This window comes from Eumetopias jubatus, unplaced genomic scaffold (genome assembly GCF_037043125.1).
Source record: "Eumetopias jubatus isolate StellerSeaLion01/CBP00866 unplaced genomic scaffold, mEumJub1_p1.0 scaffold_1, whole genome shotgun sequence".
Lineage (NCBI taxonomy): Eukaryota > Metazoa > Chordata > Mammalia > Carnivora > Otariidae > Eumetopias > Eumetopias jubatus.
In genome coordinates, this window is record NW_028274807.1 from 101,814,119 (window position 1) to 101,840,536 (window position 26,418).

The 26,418-nt window shown below is 37.8% G+C and overlaps 1 protein-coding gene across 1 annotated transcript in view; it reads right to left on the reverse strand.

The window, feature by feature from the left end:
- The window catches only part of PPM1L (protein phosphatase, Mg2+/Mn2+ dependent 1L), a 298,549-nt gene that overhangs the window by 92,158 nt on the left and 179,973 nt on the right, over nucleotides 1-26,418 (reverse strand). The window contains exon 2 of the mRNA XM_028103102.2: nucleotides 7,657-7,831. Within this exon, the coding sequence (XP_027958903.1) occupies nucleotides 7,657-7,831 (175 nt within the window). The remainder of the gene's footprint in view (nucleotides 1-7,656; nucleotides 7,832-26,418) is intronic.

Sequence of the window (26,418 nt, forward strand, 5' to 3'; positions counted from 1 at the left end):
ACCATGCCTGGCTCGAAGGTGCTCAATATTTACAGACTGAATACATGAATAAACCAATGAATGTCAAATGAACTAAAGACAGAATCACACAATGGTAAAGCTGACAGCAACTGAAGAAGATACCTAATGCAATGTCCTTTTTAGCAGTGGAAGAAAGCAAGCAGAGAGAGGGGCAATGTCCCGTCATGGACATGGAGACCAGCCCCAGGGCTCATGGATCACCTTTTTGGATACTTTCCAACAGCTATGCCTAGAGTTTTCTAGTTTGTAGATGGCAAAGTCATTTTGTTACTACTCCCTGACCCTTATCTTTTGGCTTTTGAAATCCATGATAAAAAGGGGAAATGGAAGAATTTTAACTGAAATTCAAATTAGCATGGTTTAAAAGATTGTTATCGTTGGCCGAGAGTTCTCAGTTTATAAGTGGATTCTGACTCCCTATTTTAGTCTTCTGCTCCCATTGTTACATGACTAATAATTGGCTGCATTACAAAAGTCCTCATTATGTTTTTGTTAATAGTACTACCATTCTCATCTTTCACAGACCTCCAAATTCAGGGATTCTATATGGTGGTAAGAACTGAAACGTGGATAAAAAAGGGAGGCACCATGCTGGAAATATTAAAAGGTTATGTGAATGGTAACTATGGCATATCCACTCAATAGGTTATTATGCAACCATTACCGATTACTTTTCTGAGTAGTTTATAAGAGCATAGAGAAATATGACTACATTTCAGTCTTAAATGAAATATATATAATTGGGCATGAAGAACTAAAACCCAACAGAGAAAAATGAGTAAAAGTAATTATACTAAAGATGGTGGTTACGTTTAAGTGGTAGAATTAGAGATTATCTTTTCTATTTTGCCATTTTAGAAAATGTCCTAAAATGTATTTCTATTATTCTTATAATGGAAAAATAAAAGATTTAATTTTTTACAGAAATTCAGAAGTTGGGGGGCACTCAGGTGGCTCAGTCGGTTAAGCATCTGACTCTTGATCTCAGCTCAGGTCTTGATCTCAGGGTCATGAGCTCAAGCCCAGTGTTGGGCTCCACAGAGCCTACTTAAAAAAAAAAAAGAAGTTCAGAAGTTGGTGTCAGAGGTCGCACAATGAATACTGAATTTCCCTTAATAAGTTTCTTTTGGGTCCCTGTTTTTCCCTTTTTTCCAAATCCTGTCACCAAGGCTCTGGCAAAAGTATCTTTTGAGCCCAGAAATGAAGTCCTGATTGAAGATATAATGTAAGGAAACCTTAGTGCTACTCCTTCCCTCAGGACATGTTTGAGAAACATACTGAGAAATTCACTCTATTTATTGGAGTGAAGAACTTCCTGCACATGCCTTTTACTGCATTTCTTATGTTCTCAGAAAACCTGAAAGGGCCCTAAATAATTCACAGTCTCTTTCCTGGGTTTGGTTTCCCCTTGGGTGTTCAATTTTTTCCCCATGACAGTAAATGGCTTTCCTTTTGAGATCACGGATTACTCTGACAATAATGGCTCAATTAAATCGTAGGTGTAACTTCTAGGTACCGTCTATTTTAAGAAGAATAAAATAAGCTCAATAGGAGGTAACCCTCCGGCTACTTCCTAAACTGCTCAGAGCACATTCTCCACCCTTTTTAAAAGCTATTTATCCAAAATGTCCATCATAGTACTTGGTGTCTTCATGACAGGTAGCTTTGCTTGGTTGGGTACAGCTCCCGGGAACTTCTAATGCAGAGCTGCATCAGGGAATCACAAAGCCAAGGCTGAAAAATTCATTGTATGTGATTGCCTGACACTTGTAAGTGGATCTACAGGTCCCTAGGTTTAACTGATGCCCGAATGAACACAATAAACAGCCAGCTGAGTTCTCTCCTTCCCTCATCTGCACTATCTGGTTCACGTTCTACTTGTAAGTGCTCTTTCTACAAGGTGGAAACATACGCTTGTCGGAAAGCTATATGGGTTTTGAGTAAACTGTCAGAACAGAAATAAAATCCTTACTGGTCTTAGGTTTAACTCTGAGAAGAAGCTCTGATCAGTAACTTAGGCAACTGTGTCCGAGGCCTGCAGCAAGATGGCATGACTGGGCAGGCCGCCCACTACAGGTACACTTGGCTGTTCCCCAAAGGAGGTGGGCAGCTCTTTACTCCTGTTTTTCATGCCTTAGGGTTCCTGAGTGTGAGGTAGAGAATATCACTCTCAAATAACTGGGCCTACTCTCCTCAAATACAAGGCATTACAAGCCATACTATTTTATCCTTAACAAGAGAATATGTAGGTTATTTATTCATGCCCAAACTAAAAAAACAAAACAAACAAAACCTTAAAAACAACTTGAGATTATTTAGAGAGATATGAATAATATACCAGCATAAAAATAAATAAGAGGAAAGATTCCCTCTCCTGCGATTTCAGCCCTTCAACTTTTGCCCACTATGACAAATTAAGAAAATTTATGTTAATCATGTTCTGTGAGACAGTGTGAAATGCTATTTTGATCTCTTCTCAAATCATGTCACTGTTTTCTTTGAAAATGTCTGTATGTTAAGCCCAACCTACTGAAATGTGTATGAACCTGCACTTCAATTCAAATAAAAACATTAATAGATCAAATGCAAAATACACCCCACTTCTTACTCTGAATTTTGCTTAGTATTAATAAATGCTAATAAAAATACCTAAGCTGTCTTAATGAGGATCCATGAATGATGGCTCAGAACCTCTCCTTCCAAAATCTAGTTTTGCTTGACTCTTATAGTCTCATTCCCCATCCCACTAACAAAAGTATGTCTAGGCATTTTCATGTGCAGATGCCAGGAAAGCTGAGAATGGTTTTTTTAGTCACATATTTTGTACAGATCACACAGGTTGTGTGAGAAAAGAGAAAGACAGTAGAGCAAGCAGAAGGTTCAAGATGAAGCTAAATACAACCTTGCAGAAACTATGGCAACCTGACTTTTCCAGTGTCAAGAGACCAGTTACAGTTTTAGAAATGGAAGACTTCTACGAGATCCTGTCCAAGCCTTTTATTTAAAGATTTATTTATTTATTTAAGATTTATTTATTCACTTGAGAGAGAGAGAGAGAAAGAGTGTGAGCATGGGGAGGGGCAGAGGAAGAGGGAGAGAGAAACTTGAGCAGACTCCTCACGGAGCATGCAGAGTGTAATGCAGGGCTTGATCTCACGACCCTGAGATCATGACCTGAGCCAAAACCGAGTCAGACATTTAACCAACTGCACCACCCAGGAGCCCCTATGCCTTTGATTTACGGGAAAATGGGCCTTAGGGAGGTTTGGTGACTCACTCAAGATCATACATCTGGTTGGCAGTAGAGTTAGAATATAGTCTGGGTCTTTTGGTTCCAGGTACTCTTTCAATTATGCCACAAAACATCTTTATTCCTGTCAAAACTTAAAAATAAACCACTTTCTGAACTGGTTTACACAATTCCTATTTTTATATACAAAATATAATTAACATTCTCTGTGAATTAAGATCACTACTATGAAGATCAACGATGTTAATTCTATAATATAGTGTATGAATGCTGATTTTGCAGAGTATAGTACAATGCTGGGAGTATGGCAACTGTTTTTATGGATTTCTGTGGATTTACTCTACTTGTATTCCTCACTGCCCTCAGTGTCTCTGCTCCAATTATCATCCCTTTCCCCCACCTTCTAATTCTAATTGTATTTTTTTAAAGATTTTATTTATTTTTGACAGAGAGAGACACAGCGAGAGAAGGAACACAAGCAGGGAGAGTGGGAGAGAGAGAAGCCGGCTTCCCGCTGAGCAGGGAGCCTGATGCGGGGCCCAATCCCAGGACCCTGGGATCACGACCTGAGCCGAAGGCAGATGCTTAACGACTGAGCCACCTAGGTGCCCCTTAATTCTAATTTTAAACTCATGTTTTCTAAAGTCTATTCTCTAGAATAATATGAAATGAAGAACAAATGCCCACCATATTCACTGCAGCATTATTCATTATAGCAAAAGCAAAAACAAAAACCATAAATGTTCAACATAGAAGAATGTTTAGTGACTAGTATTTTCAAGAACAGAATATTGTGCAGCCATTAAAATTATTTTCACATAAAGAGGTTTGATAATGAGGAAGCACTGATGTACTAATGTTAAGTGAAGAAAGCAGAATATAAAACTGCAGAATATCAACCATATTGCAAAAATGCTTTGATCAGAAATACACAAAAATGTTTACAATGGTAGGATTATTTATAATTACTATTCTCTTATATCATTCTACTTATCTCTATTTCTGCAATAAAAATGTAACACTCAAAGTCAGAAAAAGAATTTTAAAAAAGAAAATAATTGCATTGGAAAAATATAACCTAACTGATGAGAACAATATAAAATAAAAATATATAGATTCTAGGTGAGAATCTAAAGCCTCTGTTGTACGGGTTTGTCCAAGAATTCAGCAACATGGTATAGCTGCAGGTGGCGTTTCCTTACTTCCCATTTCTTTACTAAATTTCAGGTATGTCAGGTTGCTGGATATTTGAACTGTGGATGAGTAAAGCATTAAGGTCTGTATACTTAGAGGAAAAGAGAGAACACTGAGAAGAAAAGACCAAGAAAGAGGAGGGAGGGAGAAAATGTTCTAAGCCAATGCTTTCAGACAAGTGTCTAAGGATTTTTTTCATTAATTGGTTTTAAGAAGTTTAGAAGCCACAGATGGTGGCAACTGTCATTAAGTCACTCAGACTGATTTATCAGTGGATGAGCATTAAAGACAAATTAACCCCTCTAGAGATCAGGCTAGTGTCCAATTAACAATTAACTACTTCTTCGAACCAGGAGAGCTGAATTAAGAATGCGAGAACATCAGAGCCAGGACAGCATGAGAAGCTAAGCAGTTGAAGCAGATGAGTGTCTTAGTGTAGGATGTTTATAACTGAAGGTACTGGATATATATATATATAGATAGATAAATAGATAGTTTTTTCCCCAATTTTCTATCCCAATTCTTTTGTAATATGATGAAATATTTTTCTGTTAAATAGCAATATCTTTTTTGTATTTTCTCTTCTTTCTTTAAATGAAATCTTTAGTATATGGGTAATGGAGGAGGAGGCAGTGACCTTTTGATCTGACAACACGCAGTGACACTCATTTATTCATATACGTATACTCAGCCCCCATAAAATGTGTCACCTCATGCAGGAATGACCAAGGGCAAACTGAGCCCAGAGTAGGTGATTTAACAAATAGATGTTGCTTGACTTCTCAAAGCTTCTGAAGATCATTTTTCAAAATTTCATTTTTTAAAGACTTCCCTCTGCCTTCACGAACATTATATGCCAAGAAAAACTCTTAAGAGTATTTTAAACTGGTCTGAGGGACAGACAAGATCCAAATCTGTTCTCATTCAACATTAGTAGCATTTGCAATATGATTTCTAAGGACTTCTCCAAACATGCTATGTTTTATTATAGTAACCCTGTGAGATATTACTAGCCCAACTTCATAGATGCAGAAACAGAGGCTCTAACAGATTAATTTGCTAAAGATCATACCAATATTAAGGTAGAGGGAAAAGTCCCCCAATTTAGATCTCTGGCTCCCAAGCCTGTATTCTTTCCACTGCTTCACACCGCAGGCTTTACTGATAACTTCCATGCCAAAGTATTTGCCCCTAAAGTCCACATACAGGGGTACCTCAGCAGATTAGTAGCTGCTTAACAACAGTGAAGGTGAGTGAAAAATTATTCCCAAAGAAGTTAAAATTGAGTGGGAGGAGGTTGAGCCTGATGTTCATTGCCACCTTGGTCTCCACTTGGGCCCCTTCATCCACACAGATTGTGTCTCTCTTCTCTTCATAAAACCATGTTCATCATTTGTCCTTCATGGTTTAAATGAATGCTGGCCCCAAAAGAATTCCATTAAAAATCTGAGCCACTTTCACTATTCCTTTACTCCACATCCCTCAGCTTAACTCTGATAGCGTGTAGCTATTACAGAGTGTTCCTATTCCCCAATTCCTCAGGAATTTTTCTCCAGAAGCCGTACACAGATGTGTGAGCTCCCCAGCTAGACTTTAAGCAAGATCTATGTTTTCTACATCTCAGATTCCTCCCTACCTTTTCAACACTCTTCCCCGTATCTCCCAACTGCCTAGGATTAACAAATGCCTTCTGAGGGAATGAGAACCTGCATGAGTATGGGGAAAGCCCAACTGGATTAGTCAGTAGGAGGCTGGAGTCCCAGCTCTACATCTAAGTGTGTGATTTCAGGCAAGTCTATGGGTTCCGGTTTTCTCAACATAAAATGGTTGTGGGAACATGAAGTGGGTGGACTACATGAGATCTATGATCTCTAAGATTCTATGAATATTTATATTATTTTGATTGGGTTGATCACAGCCTTACTTTATTTCATTAGGGATGAGAGAGGAGATAAATGTGAATTCCAAAGAAAAGAATGTTAAAAACAAGACAAATACAGAGATCAAATAACTAGCCCCCTAACAGGCAGAAGAAAGCCAATGTGTCTGGAAAATTAATAAGCAAAGGAGAGTAAGAAGGAGTAGAGATGCCTTGGGCTAGAAGTGTGGATCCTGTCTGACAGGGATGTAAAGGGCTTGGAGGGTGGAATGTAAATGGGAGCAGATCAGTAACTAGAAAATTGCTATAGTGGTTAGGCATATGTAGCGTGATGTTTGCTTTTTAAATCTGCTCTTCTGTTTGCTCTTCAAGCTTGAAATCAAATGTTAAGAATGTCAGCACAGAGAATGCTGAGATCAGGAGGAAGAAAATAAAATGTAAACTAACTTCTTTGCGAAACTAAAGACAGAAGTTCCTGGTATTAAAATGAGGGTTAATATTACCAACGTTTGACCATTAGCAGCCTATTTTCCTATATTTTCCTCCATTTGGGAGGAGGAAGGGGTAAGTAATGACAATTTTAATCAGAATATTTCTCTTAAGTTTAATTTTATTAAAGATTTTTAAATTCCAAGTAATACTGTACTGGTTTCACTAAAATTGGGTTTTAGCTGACAGACCTTGTAACAGATTAAAATGGTGTTATAAGGAGGTCTGCCCATGCCTTGATTAAGAAACTCCCTTAGATGGGATGAATTTATGGCAGGGAGTGAGCCAAAGTCACCAGAGGGGTATTAAGGATGAGAATTTATCTGAGGAGCTAAAGGAAAAGAAAGTCAAGCCTTGAAACTTCAAGGAAAAAAAATGGTACCTCTTCAGAAAAGAAAATCTCTGAAATTAAAAAAATAATACTTGAAGCAAGTAACAATCCTGGGATTATTGGATGTAAAAGTTTTTAGTTGGTATCTAAAACTGAAGTGACACTTTCAAAGATTAAATCAATAAGAGTACATGGTTCATAAAAGGCCAGAAAAATTCCATTAAAAAAAAAGCGAAAATTTTAAAGGGATTTGATTTAAGAGCCATTTTTAGAAGTCTCTTGATGAAATTTTTGATACTAAAACTGCAGAGAAGAAACTTACTGTTAATCCATGTTATATAACTTTGAATCCAGTCTGCCCTTCATCTTCTACCTCAGAAAAGGGCTTAAATTTGACCAAAGTCTATAAAGACATTTCTGTGGGAGCAAAAGTCTGTGTGTGTGTGTGTGTGTGTGTGTGTGTGTGTGTGTGTGTGTTAAAGACAAACATACCTGCTTCATCATAGGATACAGTCAATTTTTCTAGCATTTCTCGGTCAATTGACAGAATCTGCTGTTCAAGGATGGTCTGGTAAGACAGAACACTATTTTCTTTGTCCTTCTCGTAGTCCTGAAGATGCTGTTTAAGGGCCTCTGGGAGTCTCGATTTTACATATTCAGCTGCAGTCTGCAGTTAAAACAGGTAGAGAACCCCATTAATATTTCTCATCTTAGGCTTTTCACTTCCCCATGAAACCAACCCTTTAGACAAGCATATCCCTGTCATCATCAGTATTGGATTCCACTCTACCAAGTACAACGAATCTTCAAATAGAGAGACTCACAGACCTGTAGGAATTTTTTTTTAAGATTTTTATTTATTTTATTTATTTATTTTATTAATTTGACAGAGAGAGACACAGAGAGAGAGGGAACACAAGCAGGGGGAGTGGGAGAGGGAAAAGCAGGCTTCCCGCTGAGCAGGGAGCCCGATGCGGGGCTCGATCCCAGGACCCTGGGACCATGACCCGAGCTGAAGGCAAATGTTTAACCGACTGAGCCACCCAGGCGCCCCCCTGTAGAAATTTTCTACCAGGTTTAAAGGTATGAAAGATGATGGGGGATTTGGTTTGGCATAGAAAGAGTTAATATTCAGCGTTTCAACTATTCCACTGAACTCTGAAGGCCCCGTGATGGTGATTTTACTGGACATAAATCTGACTTGCCCTTGTCTAGAATGCAGAAGCTAGTCACTCATCCCAGCAGTGAGCCCACCTAAGTTATGGCATCCACATCTTTGCTTTGATGTTCTGTGCTCATTAACGCTTCCACGGGAACTCTTGTGAAGTGAATAGAAAGGAGAGTCCTCTGTTGGGGCTGATAATGGAATAATGGGATAAACAGAGAATGAAGAGATCTAAAACAAGGATGCCCCTTAACCTGAAAAAAGAACTGTTCACCAATGTCTTGGCCTTTTATATATATGTATCTTACATATATATAGAATTCTTAACTTGTTTTTTCTCTGCTACACAATCCGCCCAAAGCACTCCTAATTAATAACCTCTGAAATTACATGCAGTGATTTTTCAACCAGGTAAGCATGCTTCCATTTGAGGTAGGAAGAAGGCATGTGTACTTTGAAAAAGACCTCCCCAAAGATTCTGATAGGCTCTGCTGCTGGGCTGGGAGAAAACATACTCTTCTCCCTCCCAGTTGAGAATCACAGTTGAAAGTTAAACAGAACTTTAAGAGAGAAATTAAGTGACAGAGAGGCATGTGTGAATCAGGGGAATTCTGAAATTCTTAAAACATCTCTCTTAGGAACGCCAAGAGTTTGGCATCTCCTTGCAGACCAGTACTGCATCATACGCATAGGGTTTAAAGTTGATAAAATAAAGGCATACGTATATTGTTTAAAATTATACTCACAACTACTTGAAAATGTAAATAAAAGAAACTGTGAAAAGGACTGTCTCTGAAATGTGCCTAGAAGACCCATCCACATAGTTTAATGTATTTTTAAAAATTCCTGTACAGCTATTAATTGCATAATTTAAGACAAGTTTGAGTTAAACACATGCACAGACATATATACGGTACAGGCTCATCAACAGGGGTTTGTTGTAGGTTTTTTTTTTTTTCATTTATCAAACAGTATGCTCTATAACCTCTGGAAAAAAATGAGATAGATCTATATGTACCAACAAGGAAGAATGTCATGGTATTACTGTTAAGGTTAAAAAACAAAGTCACAGAATACCAGTGACAGTTCATCCTTTTTATGGAAAGCATACATATGTGTGTATGTTGTATTCTGTAATATCATACATGTGGGAGAAGACATTGAGGGCTATATTCCAATTGCACAACATACTCACTTTTTACTCTCCACACTTCTGTATTGTTTCAGTGCTCTTACTATTGTAATTTTTAAGAATTATCTTTAAAATTTTTTTTGTAACCTTCATAGTTTTCCTTTTAAATGTTAGCACAATTTAAGATAAAGAGAAGCTCGCCAAAACAATGACAACTGACTTCCCAGGAAAAGTCTACTGAGAAATGGTGAGGAAAAGTTATAGATCAGTTCTCAGAGTTGCCAAATACAGCACACAACACTTTTTATTTCCAGATATACATTTAGATTCCATAAGTCAGATGGAATTACAATTTTAAAATATCACCAAACATTGTTCAATTTCTCTGCCAGCCAGTTAGTGCAGAACAAATAAAATTATTCCATAAAATGTAAATGGACTCAGCACATTAGCACAGCATATTTAATTCTAGAATTTAATAACAATTTTCTCCTGATACTGGAAAACGAAGAGACACACTGCTGAATAACTATTTTTAGACTCATACTACCTTGCTATTCAGTTTAACATCTATCTGTAATTTTTTTCCTTGGAGATAATCTATGAGGTACCAGAAGTAATTTAAAATGTACATTTTACAAATATTGGTATACTCTCTATTATTTAAAGCATACACATTTCCTTCCAATTGTGTCTACCAATTTACTTTTTAAATTAAAATCATGATATAGGTCTTTGAACAGAGTATATATTTTTTTTACTATGTTGGAGTTATATTTTAGCATTTCATTTTTTTAAAAGATTTTATTTACTTATGTTAGGGAGAGAGAGAGAGCCGGGGGAAGAGCAGAGGGAGAGGGACAAGCAGGCTTTGCACTAAGTGTGGAGCTAGACACGGGCTCCATCTCACAACCCTGAGATCATGACTTGAAACCAAGAGTCGGATGCTTAACCAGCTGAGCCACCCAAGTGCCCCGGCACTTCATTTCTAAAACAGTATAATATCATGTATAGAGTTCTTTTTGTTGGGAAAGATTCTCAAGAGGAACAGAAAGAAAGCAACTCTAGCAAAATACTAGATTCTGTCAAGATATTTCAAGAAATCACCTTTATATTGAGGTGATACTCTAAATGTATTCAAATGGCAGTTAAAACCTTATGTTAAAGTATGAACCTTTGTTAAAAAAAAAGGCTGTCATACAAATACCATATGATCTTACTTATATATGCAATCTAAAACAAAACAAAATAAACCTGAACTCAGAGATGCTGAGAACAGATTGGTGGGGTGAGGGTGGACAAAACAGATAAAGGTGGTCAAAAGGTACAAAATTCCAGTTGTAAATAAATAAGTCTTGGGGATATCATGCTTTGCATGGTGGCTACAGTTGATAATACTGTATTGTATATTTGAAAGTTGCTAAGAGAATAGGTCTCAAAGATTCTTACCACAAGAAAAGAAATGGTAACTATGTGTGGTGGCAGATGTTAATTAGGCTTATTGTGGTAATCATTTCATAATACATACAAATACCAAATCATTATGTTGTATACCTGAAACTAATATGTCAATATACCTTAATACAAAACCAGGCTGTCATCTTATTAACTGAGATTATAATTATTCCACAAGTACTAGATAATGCAAAGAAAAATTAAATTTAAATTTTCACTGGAATTTTAAAAAAGTGAAAAATGAAATTAAAATTTAATTATCTATCCTTTAATCAATGAGAAGTACTACTGGAAGTTTAAATCCTAAATTGCAGGTTCTTATAATCAACCATTTCAGAAACAATAATATTGTTATCATTATCAGTATCTTGCATTTGTGTGGTACTTTATACTTTTCCGAGCAATTTATGCTGTTACCATTCTGTTTGTTCAGCATAACTTTGAGTGAAAGTAGACAACTTACTGGTTTTGGCCAGTCCTTCACATCCTTCAAAGTTTGGCTCAAATGCTACAAATTCTCTTAGGGAACACACCTAATAGCAGCCAAAAGTCTTTCAAGTTTTTATACAGGTATTTGTATAGGGGAAAGTATTTTAGTTCCCCAGTTTGGCTGACATAAGAACTATATTTTATACAACCTTGAGTTTGCCCAGTATGTTTCAGTGCTTTGCACCAAAGAAGTTTAATATCTTGACTATATCCAAGATTCAGGTACTTTGAGATAGCCTTTGGTGAAAATCTTCTGACAGTTCATAATTATTTGCCTGCAATCTGAACTTGCTTTCATGATTCCAGATAGGGCCTAAGAGTCATTTTCCACTGGCAAATGGTACTATACTACATTTCCTCTTTAATTATCATCGATGCCATTATTTTAGGAAAGCAAACAGCTTAAACCCAAATCATTTATATGCCAAAAGAGCAAATTATGTACTTCACATACAAAACTGTATATGAAGCTTTATGCAATGTGCTCCTCTTAATAATTGTTTGATTGCCTCTCTCCTTGTCTTTTTTAATTCATTCAGCAATGGGCTTGCTTCCGCTAGGGACCCTCAGAGGAGTCATGTGGACCGTACTTCAGAACTGGACCCCTCAGCTAAGGGTTGCCTTGCAGAGGTTCACTCTGCCTACAAGTTCAAGTTTGTGCTTGTTCAGGTGGCAGCAGCGAAACCTCAGGGCAGAGAGTGGAAGATGCATAGTTCCCTGGTTCCCCAGGTTACACCTGAGCAGATGGTCAGCAGCTGGAAAGATGAACTGCAAGCTTGCGAGGCAGGACACAAAAGGCGTCCAGCCAGTGTACCTTCTTACAGAAGTTAGATACATGCCAACTTCAGTCTGGAAGACAGTAAAGGGCCAGAGGAGACCCTGTAAAAAATACTCAAAAGGATAAAAGAAAAGGAGAATGACTATGGGTTTAAATTTGGGAACCTAGTAGGTAGAATGCTGATACAGGTCATTAGGCTAAAAAACTATTTACTACTGCAGTGGTATGTTCTTTAAGAAATAATCAATATATATGAAAGAATGGGGAGGGTTGCAAAGTATTTTAAATACTGCTAAATGCTTCACAATTCATCTTAAAAACCTGTCAGCCAGCCAGTTCCAACTTACTGAGTGTGTGCTGAGTTAAAGTGCATTAAACCCACCGCTGCTACAAGAACAAACCTCTGCCATAAAGGAACCTGCAAGTTTAATGCGCAAACAAAACACACACATGAAATACTGGAAAAACACTCCTCACAAAGCAATAAAAAAAAAAATGCATGAATCTTGAGATAAATTAACATATTTATTTAATAATATGAGCCATATTAAGTGCTGAATGGCCTCTAGGAAGAAAAATTAAAGAGTGGGGACAAGAAAAGAATCAAGAAATCAATGGAGTTTAAAGATCAGTTTTGAGGTAAGAGGTACTTACTGGAGGAAAGAAAAGTAATCTAGAAAGTAGTGAATGTGAGTTCATAGAAAGAAATATTAAGAAATGAAGTTGATAAAAACTAGGAGTAAAAGAGAGCTTGGCAGTTGTAGAAGTTTTAACTCCCTTTTAAACCAGGGCGTTTTGATTTGTAGCAGTTAGGAATAGGAAATACTGAACATCTTCGAGTGAAATAAACGATCATATCTTGTTTGAGAAAGAATGTGCTTGGAGCTGAGTTTAAAGTGCACTGGAGGGGGGCGGCGCCTGGGTGTCTCAGTAGGTTAGCATCTCACTCTTGATTTCGGCTCGGGTCATGATCTCAGAGTCATGAGACTGAGCCCCGAGTCAGGCTCCGCGCTAGGCATGGAGCCTGCTTAAGAGTCTCTCTCCCTCTGCCCCCCTCCTGCTCTCTATAAATAAATAAATAAATAAATAATAAAATGCACTTGAGGGGGGCATCTGGGTGGCTCAGTTGGTTAAGCACCCAACTCTTGATCTCTGCTCAGGTCATGATCTCAGGGTCATGAGTTCAAGCCCCTGTGTCAGGCTCCATGCCCAGCATGGAGCTTACTTAAAAAAAAATGCACTTGAAAAAAATTAAAGCATGGAGACAAGTAAAAAGTCTGAAGGAAAGGAAAACTGTCCTTTTACACTGTGGTTGGAGTATAAATTGGACAATCTTTTTGGACAGAAAATGAAAAAAATGTAATAAAAATTTTAAAACACTTTATAGCTTTTACCTAGTAATTGCCTTTCTAGGAACTTATTTTATGAAAGAAGTTAAAGATGAGCCTAGAGATTTGGGTGTAAACATGCTTATCAAAGTATTATTCATGATAATGAAAATCGGTCTTGAAATTGGTTGACTGAATTATGGAGCATCCATGCAATGGAATACAACACAACTATTCAAAATCACATTATGAAAGAAAGAACACTAAATTATGGGAAAATGTTCATAATGAAAAGCAGATTACAAAGCAGTTTGTATACTACATGTGTGAGGAAAAAATTGGCTGAAATATGTTAATATTGATCACAGTTATCTCAGAGTAGTAAGAGTTCAGGGGACATTAATTTTTTCCTCTATGTAGTTTTCTGTGTTTTCCACATTTTCTAAAATAAAAATGGTAGGAAAGGCTTGCCCACTTTCTATGTGCCAGGCACCGAGCTGAATGCCTTACGTGTATTCACTTCTTTAATCCTCACAACAACCCTGAGAGGTTTCTACAGATGACAAGACAGACTCAGGTTAAATAATTTATCCCTGGCTCTGCAGTAAGTGGTGGAACAGGAAACACCCACCGTTTGTGAGCCAAAAGAGAAAGACTGTGGTCATTCCTTTGTAAGGTAAAGCAGGCCCAGGCTGGGATAAAGACCCTGAGAAGAGAACAAAAGAGCACTTGAGCCAAGCGTGGTGACAGATGGGAAAGAAAAACATGTAAAATGGCTTGCATGTTCCAAAATGGAAGCTAAAGATGAGGTTGGTGATATTGAGAGTAAATGGGAAAACGGAGTAAAGTGGAACAGAATAAACTTACTTTTGAACACTGAACTGTAAGCCTGAGGACTATCCACCTCCACTACCACCTCTCAAAAAGGATAAACCTCCACAAGGAGAAAGGATTAGACTTATTTTATAAAACTCAAAAGAAAAATACCAAATGACTTTGGTTACAAGTGCTAGGAAGGCAAAAGCTATTTTCAAGAAAAGATATTAGGTGATATTGAATTAAATTTTAATGGAGCCCCCATTTGAGAAAGATCACGAGCATATTAGACCTACGTTCAAATCACTTTTAGTATTTTTCCCTGAGAATTTGCAGAGGTCAAGTTTCTATCCATTTTGAACAGATATAAAAATAGGTTTCTGATGTCATTAATGAAAATATGCTTTACAATTTTTATTTAATACTGCATATTTCATAGCTGTGGGAGTTTTGAATTTTTTGCCCCTTCCTTTCTAATCAAATATTCTATCTTATTACCAATTCTAAGACTTAGACTTACCATATGTAATTTTATATTTAAAAATTTTAGGTATGGTGTGTTCAAAAAAGAAAGCTCCCTCTAACCTCAATAAATTCTTACTTAGAAGATATTTTTAAGGGATGCCTGGGTGGCTCAGTCGGTTAAGCATCTGCCTTCAACTCAGGTCATCATCCCAGGGTCCTGGGATAGAGCCCCATGTTGGGCTCCCTGCTCAGCCGGGAGCCTGCTTCTCCCTCTGCTGCTCCCCCTACTTGTGCTCTGTCTCTCTCTCTCTCTCTCTCTGACATATAAATGAATAAAATCTTTAAAAAAAAAAGATTTTTTAAAACCAAGAAATGGATTTTTTTTAAGATTTTATTTTTTAAGTAATCTCTACACCCAACATGGAGCCCAAACTCACAACCCCAACTAGATCGAGAGTCGCATGCTCCACCTACTGAGCCAGCCAGTTTCCAGCCCCAAGGAATGGCTTTTATCATTAAGTTTGTAATGATCTGTGTTATAAATGCTAGTCCTGATGTAAAGACCCAGTTTCAAAGACAACATTGAAAAACTAACGAATGAGATTCTAAGATTACAAAACTGGAAATGCATCTTAAAAAGACATACCCTCTTTTTCCTCAAGGATGGTCTAGAGTACGCTTTGCCAAGATAAAAAAGAAGTTTCAGAACTTCAATATCTTTCAAATTCTCTGATTTTATAAATTACCCTTCCCCTTTTGTTTTATTTAATGCAAACGCGGATGTGGGAGCACACGCGCGCACATACACGCATATACACACAAACACACACAATTGTAATTGGCTGAAAGAAATCCTCCATTGACATGAACAGGACAAATAATTGATAGTAGCACTGTTCAGTTTATATTTATAGCGTTTGATATGCCTGACTTGGAACATACAGTACAACTGCTTCAGATGAGTGTTGATTGTGAATGAACACAGGCTTTTAAAATTGGATCAAAAAGAGACTAAAGGGGCTGATCCTTGGAGCCACGTTACCCACAGATAACAGTGCTCTCATACACAATAAGGTGGTGCTGGATCTGGCTCTAAGCGCATCTAATCAGTGACCCTTTGGGTGAGAAGCAGACTTTGGAGCTGACGGAGACCTATGAGAGAGCTAAGATGGGGAATCAGTTCTGCAAATACCGAGTAGGAAGAAAAGCTGAATTTTGGGAAATGATGGCCCAGGAATGATAGCTAGGTATTCACAAGAAAAAGGAGAGACCATAAAGGAGATCCTTCAAAATTCGTGCCATAGGAAGATAGAAGAGAGAAGGGAGTAAGTACTATTTTTATTGCAGACAAGGACTGCCTGCCCTTGAAGGGAAGTGAGTGTGCATGTGCTGATTTGGCAGCAGCCAGCACACAGATCACACGTTAATTTACTTAGGTCCACCTTGGAATCCATCTTTCTTAGGGTAACATATCATTAACTTTTGACAACCGCTCTGTGGCTCCAGGCACTTTAAAACAAAGTCAGAGTGAATGCCCTTGCCCACCAGAAAGAGGACATAAGGCAAGGGAGCTGTTCCTCTCTCATACCTGCCAAGAGCCTCATTTCTTGCCATTTTAGTCTCTGCCACTTCTAACCCAGAGGGGGTTATTTAAATAAGAAAGGCATCTTTGAGAGGACCATCTTGCACTCCTGAATTCATAATCCTGGCTCAAGAAGGCAAATTTGATTCCTCCAAGAGAGACAGTATCAGGAAAAAGTTCCAGGCTCAAACCTGAAGTATATAAATGAAATCCTTTGCTTATTATGGAGATTTGAGATTGCTCTGGAGAACCAAAGCTGCAGCTGTGCAAATGTTAGTCAGTCGTGTGACAAAATGACCACCAAAGAGGGCACAACATTTGGCAAGTGGGGGACTTGAAATCATATTACCTACTTAATATAGAGATTGAAGTTTTCATTTAGTTTAATCATAAAGGTGCTGACTGCTAAGTTATAGATTATTCAGGATGATTCGCCTGGGATTCTTCAAGTGACAAACCTTTAATAACTTTATCAGTCATCTGATCCATATTTGATCTGAGGCCTTATCCTCGTGGTAGCACCAAGCATGTCAGAGTGTGAAAATATAACTCAAATTCCACTCCTTGAGTGATGGCTTCCCAGACTGCAGATGGTTGTTTTTTATAAATATAAAAACCAAGTTACCTTCCTTTTCTAGACCCCTGTTCTCCCATCGCAGTAAGCTATAATTAACCAAGGTATCAAACACTGTTTAGCCACGTGGTCTATTTTCCTAATCTTATTACTTTGGTCAAATCTATATTCAAACTCTAAGGGATTAAAAGTTCATCTGTTTACAGTCTGAAGAAAAGGTGAAATTATTTCTCTATGCCAAAGTGATGATTCATGAAGCCTTTGCCCCTCAGTTACCACACACATTCTAGAGAGTCGGGGCCGGCGGGGGGGGGATTAGACTATACAAGGGCCATGGTCCTTCTTCTAATCTTTCTCTTAAAGCACACATACACAGTTCTCCTGAGAGATGGCAACATAAAAACAGCCTACCAGCAGTCTTCATAAATCTATTGAGAAAACAAGCAGCACTCAGCCAAAGCAGTCTTGTTAAATTTTTGTGATAGGTGAGTTCCTATTATTTCAGCAGTTATAGAAAGAAGAAATTGTTTCACATTCTATACACTTGAGATTTATAGAAGAAAAAAGGAAGGTAATGTATGTTTACAGAGAGAAAAATGTTGCATATTTCAAAGAAAATTATGGTTAATTACTGATAAAATTCCCCTCCATTTCTGAATCTTGGGCTTGAGGAAATACTAATTTCCCTAGGTGCTATCTGAATGTGTTCTAGAAAGTTCCATGCAGAATGCTAACTGAAAATGCCCTTGGTGATTCAGGAAGCCAGGGGTACCAACTGTTATAAATGAATTATAAAACACTCATGAGTTTTTAATCAAAAAGAACTCTCTAACAATCAAACAGCCCCTTAGGGAGGCAGCCAGAACATAGTCAGACAAAATGTTCCTTGACTGGAAATAGGGCCAGAGAACCCCTCTTGGGCTTCACTTGGCTTCTGCTCCACAGCTACGTGTCAGGCTCTTCAGGCAGCACCTCCAAAGAGCAGATGTGGCCAGGCTGGCAGGGAAGTCCAAGGCCAATGCAAACTGAGCTTGATGTCCCCAGCCTGATATGACTTTAAAGAGGGCCTTCAAAGCCAGTATTAGATTTAGGCTCCTTGTATGTGTGGTGGAGGTGTGGAGAAGGGTCCATCTTTCTGTCCAGGATGCTGGTAACTATCTCATTCTACCCTTCCATTTTCTGCATGGAACTTTCAATGTCTGGTCTATGCTAGCTCTTCTCCTATTGAAAGGCAAACATCTGAAGGAGTAATACACTAAGAAATGTTCAGTCTTAACGTGGACAAGACGAACAGGTTTTTACATATAGGGATGTAAAATGAGAAGCGATAAAGCACCCACAGAAATTCCTGGGAATGAGCTGCAAAGTGGGGAAAGTGAAGGTCTGAAGAGACAGACATTACTACTCTGAGATTTAACTCTGCATGGAGGAAAACACAAAAATCCACTTTAAGCTTTAATTTACTCTTCTCATCTCTGGCTCCACTTGTGAGACTTTTTTGAGGCTAACCTAACAACAACAACAACAACAAAACCCTTAATCTGTTGCATCTTACACATAGGGAAGTAAAGAATGCATTCGGTAGCATCTACTGCATGCACATAGGTTCAGAACTCCTCCTGTGCAGATAGGAGTCATTACTTAGGTTATAAAACTAGTCTTCCAGAACAAAAGCTACTGTTTCCCCCACTTGTCCCTTCGCTCGGACCTCTATCACAGCTCTCAACCACTCGCACTGTCTCTCCAGTCACCTATTTTCCTCCTAATTTATGAGCAACTAACAGGTGGGACAAAAGTGTTTTCACACAGGTGGATTCCCATAACATCAAATGCAGTGTGGGCATGTGGGGGGAAAAGGGTGGACAGCAGGACTTGAACATGAAGCTTAACGCTCTAGAATGTTAATTCTCTATGATCACAAACAGAGAAGACAAAAGGACCAGGCCCATTGTGTTTCTTCCAACCACTCTGACATTTGCCAGTCTTCTGCCATTTATATAAATGTCATATCTATTTTACACTCCTTGAGCACCAAATCTTGTTTAATACTATAGGAAACAGGACTACTAGTTTGGACAGAGCTAGCCCCTGTTGTATCTCAAACTAAGAAAGTGTTTCTTGCTGCTTTTGTATAATTTTGAAAATCTGAGGAGAGCAATGGATCCTCTTCCCAGAAACACACACACACACACACACACACACACACACACTATATGTATATATATACACATACACATACATATAAAAAAAGAAATTAAAAGTATACAAGAGGAAAAAGACTCATATGTATGCATGTAGTGTGTGTGTTATACATATATATGTATATGTCCATATACATATGTATGTTTGTATGTATGTATACAGTGTCCCATTTTAGGAACCCAAGTATGAAGTTCATGAACAGGTCTTGAGAAGCCTTATTAGATCAACTCATGGAAAGGACACTAGGGACAGAGCTTTAGTTTTCTCTACAAAATTTGGTAGATGGACTCGATCAGTGTTTCTCAGGGGTGTTACTAAAACCAACTGCTTCTGAATCACCTGGGATGGGGGTAGGGAATGTCTTCTTAAAAATGGAGACTATGAGGTCTGCTCCCTATTTAGCAAATCAAGATATTTTGGGTGGGACTCTAGAATCTGCTTTTTAAATTTGTGCTGTGTTTTTTAACAAGCTCCTTAAAGGGTGAAACCTACCAGTTTCTACCCCTTAGATTTCTGATTTTATAAGGTGTTAGGCATGCATATTTTTGTAAAGCTATACAACAAATTCTGATGTATATACCAGACCGTCTATGATAACAGCCTTTCTGCAACCCCCAGGACTCAGTTTGGCAAATAAATATTTTTAATTCTTGTAAAAACCTTGACCGTATGCGGTGACATTCCCACCTGGCCTGTCTACCCTCTGTGCCACAGGCTTTCTTTATTGTATAAAATTGCCAATCTGTTCCGCCTCTCAAAGGCTGAGCCCTCCCTAAAGCAAGCTAACTGACCTTGAGTACTTCTGATGCCAGGAGCACCTGGAACCCTTTTCCAACAGCTTGTGCGCAATCAAGCAAGTCTCGGCAAGCTGTGTGAAACAGGCCACAAAATAACCGTGGCAAAGCACCTTAAAAGCACAGTGATACCCTCCTGACCGTGCCCAGGCATGGTCGGAACACCGTCTTGACCTCTGCCAGGAACGCCAGTGGAATTCTGAAGCCTGGAAAGTCGCAGCAAAATGTAGCAGAAAGGAAAGCAAATCAGCATCACTGGCAGTGCTGCATAACTTTGCATACAGAGTTTGAGAGGGTATCTTATTTTAGCAAGAGGAAAATGGGATACCTAATTGCGTGGCAAAGCTATAATTCAGCAGTGAATGCACCTGCTTATGTGAATATAAAACGACCCATTTTAAAATCTGAATGGGCAAATAGTTCACGGACCTTACAGAGAAAAATATATCCTTTCCCAAGTCCTACTTCAACCCCAAACAACAAGAGCTGGATGAGCAGACATGCAGTCATGGGCTAGAACTACATCCTTTCAACTAATATTTATTGCCTACTATGTGCCAGGCTCCGTGCTAGTTGCTGGGAATAAACGGTGGGCAAAAGTAGACATGTCTCTGCTCTCCTGGTGGGGAGACAAAAATTAACCAACTATGTAGTCTCTTAAGTAAGTGTATAAATATAAACAGAAGTGCTCTAAGAAAGGAGTAAGGTTCTCTGAAGGGATATAGCAAACCTAAACAACCTGGTGGGGAGAGGGGAGGTGTCCCCGAGAGAATGATGCAGAGGTCTAAAACCTAGGAGGTGCACAGGTAAAGGGGTAAGGAGTAAAGAGTTCAGAAGAGGTCAATACACAAGGCAGTAGAAAGAGCCTATTCTATTGATACGGGTTTTCTAAAATGTGAATCAATGAGAGCCAAAATGAATAAAAGTTGGAATTTTATAGGAGGGAAGGCTTCAAGATGGACTTGCACTCTAAGGTGTTAGATAATGGGCTACTGAGTCCATTGAGGAGCATATGCAAGGGAGCAATATGCACTACACTTGCCCAAATTAAACCAATAATAACTCTCTACTGTGTGTGTGTTGGGGGGGGTTAGTTTCTGAATTTCTTTTCATTAACATGGGTTTCTTATAAAGAAGTTAAGAACAATGGGCTCCAAAAAGCTCTTCACCTCCCCAGTTAATGCCTTGTGTATTTTTAATTTTTTATCTTATACTAGTCTTTTTTTTTCTTTAAGTCAGAGAAGATATTCGTTTATTTTTTTATTTTTTTGAAGATGTTCATTTTAAAAGGGAACTGTGAGCTAAAATAGCATCAACTAATAAGCATAAACTAGCTTGGAGTCATTCTTCCCAAGTTGTAAAATTCTTGCCCCAAAAGTCAGAGAAATAAAACTAACATGAAATAAATAAAACTAAACTTCTTATAAGAAATGTATGCAAGTTGCCTCAGCAGGGTAAGAAAGAAGCCCAATGGTCTCCCCACTTCATGATCCTTCCACATGGATACATGGTCCTATTCCATGTAGAAAGTTCCCCACCAATAAAAGAGTAGGAAAAAAGACTCAAAGGTATACTATTGCTTAGTATTTCCCACTGGGAGAGAAAGATAAAATCTGAATAATTGCAATTCACATCTCTAGGGTTTTCCCCACCTACCTGGGAGTATGGCTGGCAAATCCTAAGAAATGTAATTTACCCTTCTGGGTGGGCTGGCCCAGCTCTTTCGTAGGCATATATTTGACAGCTACCATTTACTGAGTTCTTATTGTGTGCCAGGTACTACGCTTGGTACTTTATATAAATTACTTCATTTAATCCTCACAACCCCAAAAGGTAGATATGACTGTCAATGTTTTACAGATGTGCTGCACCTGCACCTCTCGTAGTCCTTTGCTCTTCAACAAAATCTGTAGTTTCATAAATATTTTGTGTGGGCAAGTTTTAGGAATTTGGGGCTAAGAAAAATAAGATAGTAAAATTGAGATGAAGCCAGGGATAAACTTGAGACACAAAAGATATGTGTTAAGATTCCATTTATTTGTTAAAGATGAATTAAAAACCCATTGAGTTCCCTGGCACCCAAAACAAAGAAATAAAGGCAACCATTTGCACAGGTCACAGTGCCCTTAGAATGAATTATAGAAAGGGCCAAAATAATGCTTCCAGCAGACATTACTATTCAGTCGAAGAATTGTCATTGAGCTCTGACCCATACTGAGAACCCTCCTCAATACTGTATTCCAGGCAGCTGCCAACCAAAATTAGCACAAGAGATGAAACCTGTTTATGAACCTTGGTCTAAATCCAGGGTAGCAAACTACAGCCCAAACACCTGTTTTTGTAAATAAAGTTTTACTGGGACACAGCCCTGACCAATTGTTTACATATTGCCTATGGCTGCTTCCAACTTCAATGGCAGAGTTGAACAGTTGAGACAGAGTACGTATGATATACAAAGGCTAAAATATTTATTATATGGCTCTTTACAGGAAAAGTTTGCCAAACCCTGGTATAGATGAATAGCTAAACTAAAGCAAAATCAGCAGGTGTGTGTGTGTATATACATTATTTATATATATAAATTATTGATATTGGTGAGCTCACATTTATTATTTGGCTTCATGTACTGAACAGTGTGTTGCATTTCAGGTGTACACAAATAAGTTATACATAGTCATCACCTACAAATAGCTCACAATATAGCTACAAAAATGACTAAAGAGGTAATCACAAAACAATTTGATCAGTTCTAAAACGTTAAGTGATACAATTTATTATGTGAACCCAACAAAGTGATTTAAAATATCCAACACCCAGAGAGATTTCTTAAACACTCTATTGCTTTCCACTTGACCATATAACCTAAAAAGTCAGGGAGAACAGCATCTCTGTAGCAATCCTCAGAGGAAATGGGTGGCTAAAAATGCAGCCAGGCATTATAAAGAGTAGCTGCTTTAACTGGATGTAACATTAAAAATGAAAAGGTCATTAGGCATTCTAGAAACAATGGGCAAGTGGCGATGCACCACAAAAAACTAACTTGAGCAACTTTGGATTCTCACAACTGTCATTTGTCAGGAACCACATTATCACAAGAAAATTAACAAGGTTCCAAAGAGACATGTAAAGTTTGAATTAGGATTCACAGTAGATTGGCGGAGACATAATAAATTCATAATTATAATAATCCACAGCTGTTCAAGCTTAGAACGTAATGAATTTCTTGGTATGGGCTGGTGTCTATGAAATGGCAAGCAAAACCCATTTGCTATGGAGCAGTGTCCTATCTTTATGTCCTATACCCAGATAGTCCAAATACAAGGGAAATCCACCTAAAGATTTATTGTTGCAACAAGCAATTTCCAAATGTCATAAATCAGCATGGAAATTGTCAGACTAGAAAAAGTATAAACTTTGCCATCTACATCTTCCTTTTATTTCAAAGATAGTACCTATGATTCTTCTTCAAAACATATTATGTTGATCTAAGTGCCCCAGGATGGAAGAGGTCATTAAATAAGTCAACATGACTTATGAGACACACTCACCAAACCAAGCTTTCTTTTCTAACACAAATTATATAGCCACATTCAGGCAATTAAGTAGTAAAGATTAATAGAACTTCAGAAGACAGGTAGCTGGCCATTTAGCTTTGAATAGCTATTTATAAGTTAAGTGAGTTGCCAGTTTGGTTTGAAATCTTTCCTTTAAGACTTGCACAAAACAAAATTCTATACATAACACATTTTAATATAATACTTTAATGGCATCCTTCCCAGGAACTAGGTAAAATTCTCAGAGTCCATTCCAGTTCTTTAGTTAAAGAGAAAATTAGATTTGGATATATGTGTGTCCTATGTAATTTTTCAAATGAGAGTTCTATAAATGATAGCTCAATTCTGTAATACCTCATTTAATAATTGTCATCAGGGAATGAAGAGTTTCACATAACTGAATGTCCCATTTAACTCTACTACTCTAAATGATGAAAAATTATTTTAACCTCTTCTGATGGAAATGCTTCTAAAGTGAAACACATATTCCACAGTTTTTCAACAAAAATACACAGAAGAAAATCTAGCATTTTTTTGATGACTTAAAGCCATCTTTGGAACATGAAAGTTTGTGGAAACATTCATTTCTCCTGCATATGAAGTTCCTGGGAAGGATTCCAGGTTCCCACTCAAGAACCCTGATTGCTGTGAGAAGCTCTTGGTTCTCCCTCCATAGGTGGATAATTCTGCATGTAAGTGGCTACTTTATTGTATAATTATCTAACCTAAAGACCTGTAAAATGTTTGACCTTCTTATTGGAGAAAAATGCACGGACTTTAGGATTATTTTCTCCTTAGTCCTTTTTTGTTTACTGCCTCGTTCATTACAGTGCTCCAGATGGTTGAAATGGGGGAGAGGGGGAGTCTAGCCTTCAGATTGGTGGAGTGTAAGTAAAAAATGTGAATATTGAATGCATATCTACTTTTTATTAAAAATCATAAAGAATTTCCCTTTAGATTCATATACTGTAAGAAAACCCATCAAAATGGCACGAACAAAACTGGTAACTTCGTACTTATGATGCTTATAACGCACAGGGATGGGCCAATGAATATAAGGAACTCATGAAAATCTAAATGGAGTTGGTATGATTTCTCTCATGAAAAGTTATTTAGCTTTCCATTCTTGCCTTTACTACTTGGGCCAAAATTGGAACTATGTCTTTTATCTCTGGTTCTTTAGCACTTTGTACAATACTGGGCATCAGGTACTGAATAAACGCTTGGGGAATGAATGAATCAAAAGACCTCAGTGTCACAGACACTGAGATATTAGATATTAAAAACTCAATATCTAAATTTTAGATAATCAGTTGACCTAGCCTCACTTAAGTTATTGTGCTAGATTTTTCTCCATTTTATTATAAAAATTCATATGCAATCTAAGAATTTAGAGTTGAATACACTGGATGGCTCATTTGCTTTTGGATCTCTGCCACTGGTTTTCACTATATTCTATATGAGCTAAAGCAATTAGAAATTAGGGTCTGGAAAGTTCCTAAATTCATAGGGTTTAAATATTTTTATAAACAAGCATTATAAAACTTTCCAGTTTTATTCTATCACATACTGGAACAAGTAGACCATATTTAGTTACATAATCATATTAGCCAGTCAAGTTTTCAAACATTATTTGTAATTGACCAACTTCTTGAAATACTAAGAAACCAAATGTACAAGAATGAAAGAACAATTATCAGGGAGTTTTTCCTGACTATGCTTCTGGAAACCGCTGTAAAACAGTGGAAACTTCCATATTAATGAACAGTAATCATTTTCATTTCCATATGCTTTTGGTTAAGCATGCACCTGTAGTAACCCCGTCCTCCACCAGATGGCATCCACGAATCAAGCGAAATGCCCAACTTCCAAGCTACTTAACAGGGAAATCGAATAAATGTAGTAAGGTGTGGTTGTCCTTGTGTCTACTAGATGAACAATTGTCAAAATCCAGTTAGGAAATGCAGATGGCTGCCTGTACTGGGTTACAAAGCAGGCCTCGGAATTCATTCGAGTGTTCATTCTTTCAACATTTATTGAGTGGTAACGATGCTCCTACATTATGCTGAATACAGATAGCAAAAAAGAAAAAAGTCCTCGCCCTCAAAGAGCTTATAATTTAAAGAAGCAGATGAGTGGTAAAGAGACAACTACAAAAGAGTAGAATAAATTTAAGAAGACTTGGAAACACCAAGACACACGAGATCCGTGAGCTGAGTCTTGAGGGATATAAGGAAAGAGTAGAACAAGGGGCAGGATAGCAATCCAGGCAAAGAGCACAGATCACACAAAGAGGCACGAAAAATCCTGGTGTGTTTGAGGCTAATCTCGGGTTTCAGGGCTCGAGTGAAGAGTGTGTACATATATTTCAAGGTGGGAGGGAAAGGTGGAAGAAGAGGCAGAAGATGAAGAACTAAAATCAGGCCAGAGCCATGTATGTATACTTATGAATTTAAATTCTATAATAATAATAAAGAGCAATAGCTAATATTTATTGAAACATTTCTATGTACTGAACACTAAGCTAAGCACTCAAATTCATTACATTATTTACTCCTTATTATGACTCTACCCACTTTTCAGATAAGGCCCAAAAAAGAACATCCATCCAAAATTGGTTCAACTTAGCTTAGTAAATGGTAGAGTTGGGATTTGAACCCAAGTCACTATTTGATTGTAGGATCAATATATTAAATCTGTAGTAAAGGATCTTCTTGTAGAGTCTACAATATAAACAATTCCTTCAAGTGTTTTAAATAAAAGAACGAACCACCAGGTTTGTGATTTAAAAGGGCAAGTGGGGCAGCAGTGGGGAAGATGCATTGATGGGGGCGGGGATGTCTGGTAGAAGGGAGACCTGAAGTAGGTATATTAAGTTCATTAAATTAAACCAGATGGAAATAGATAAATTATTTTCAAA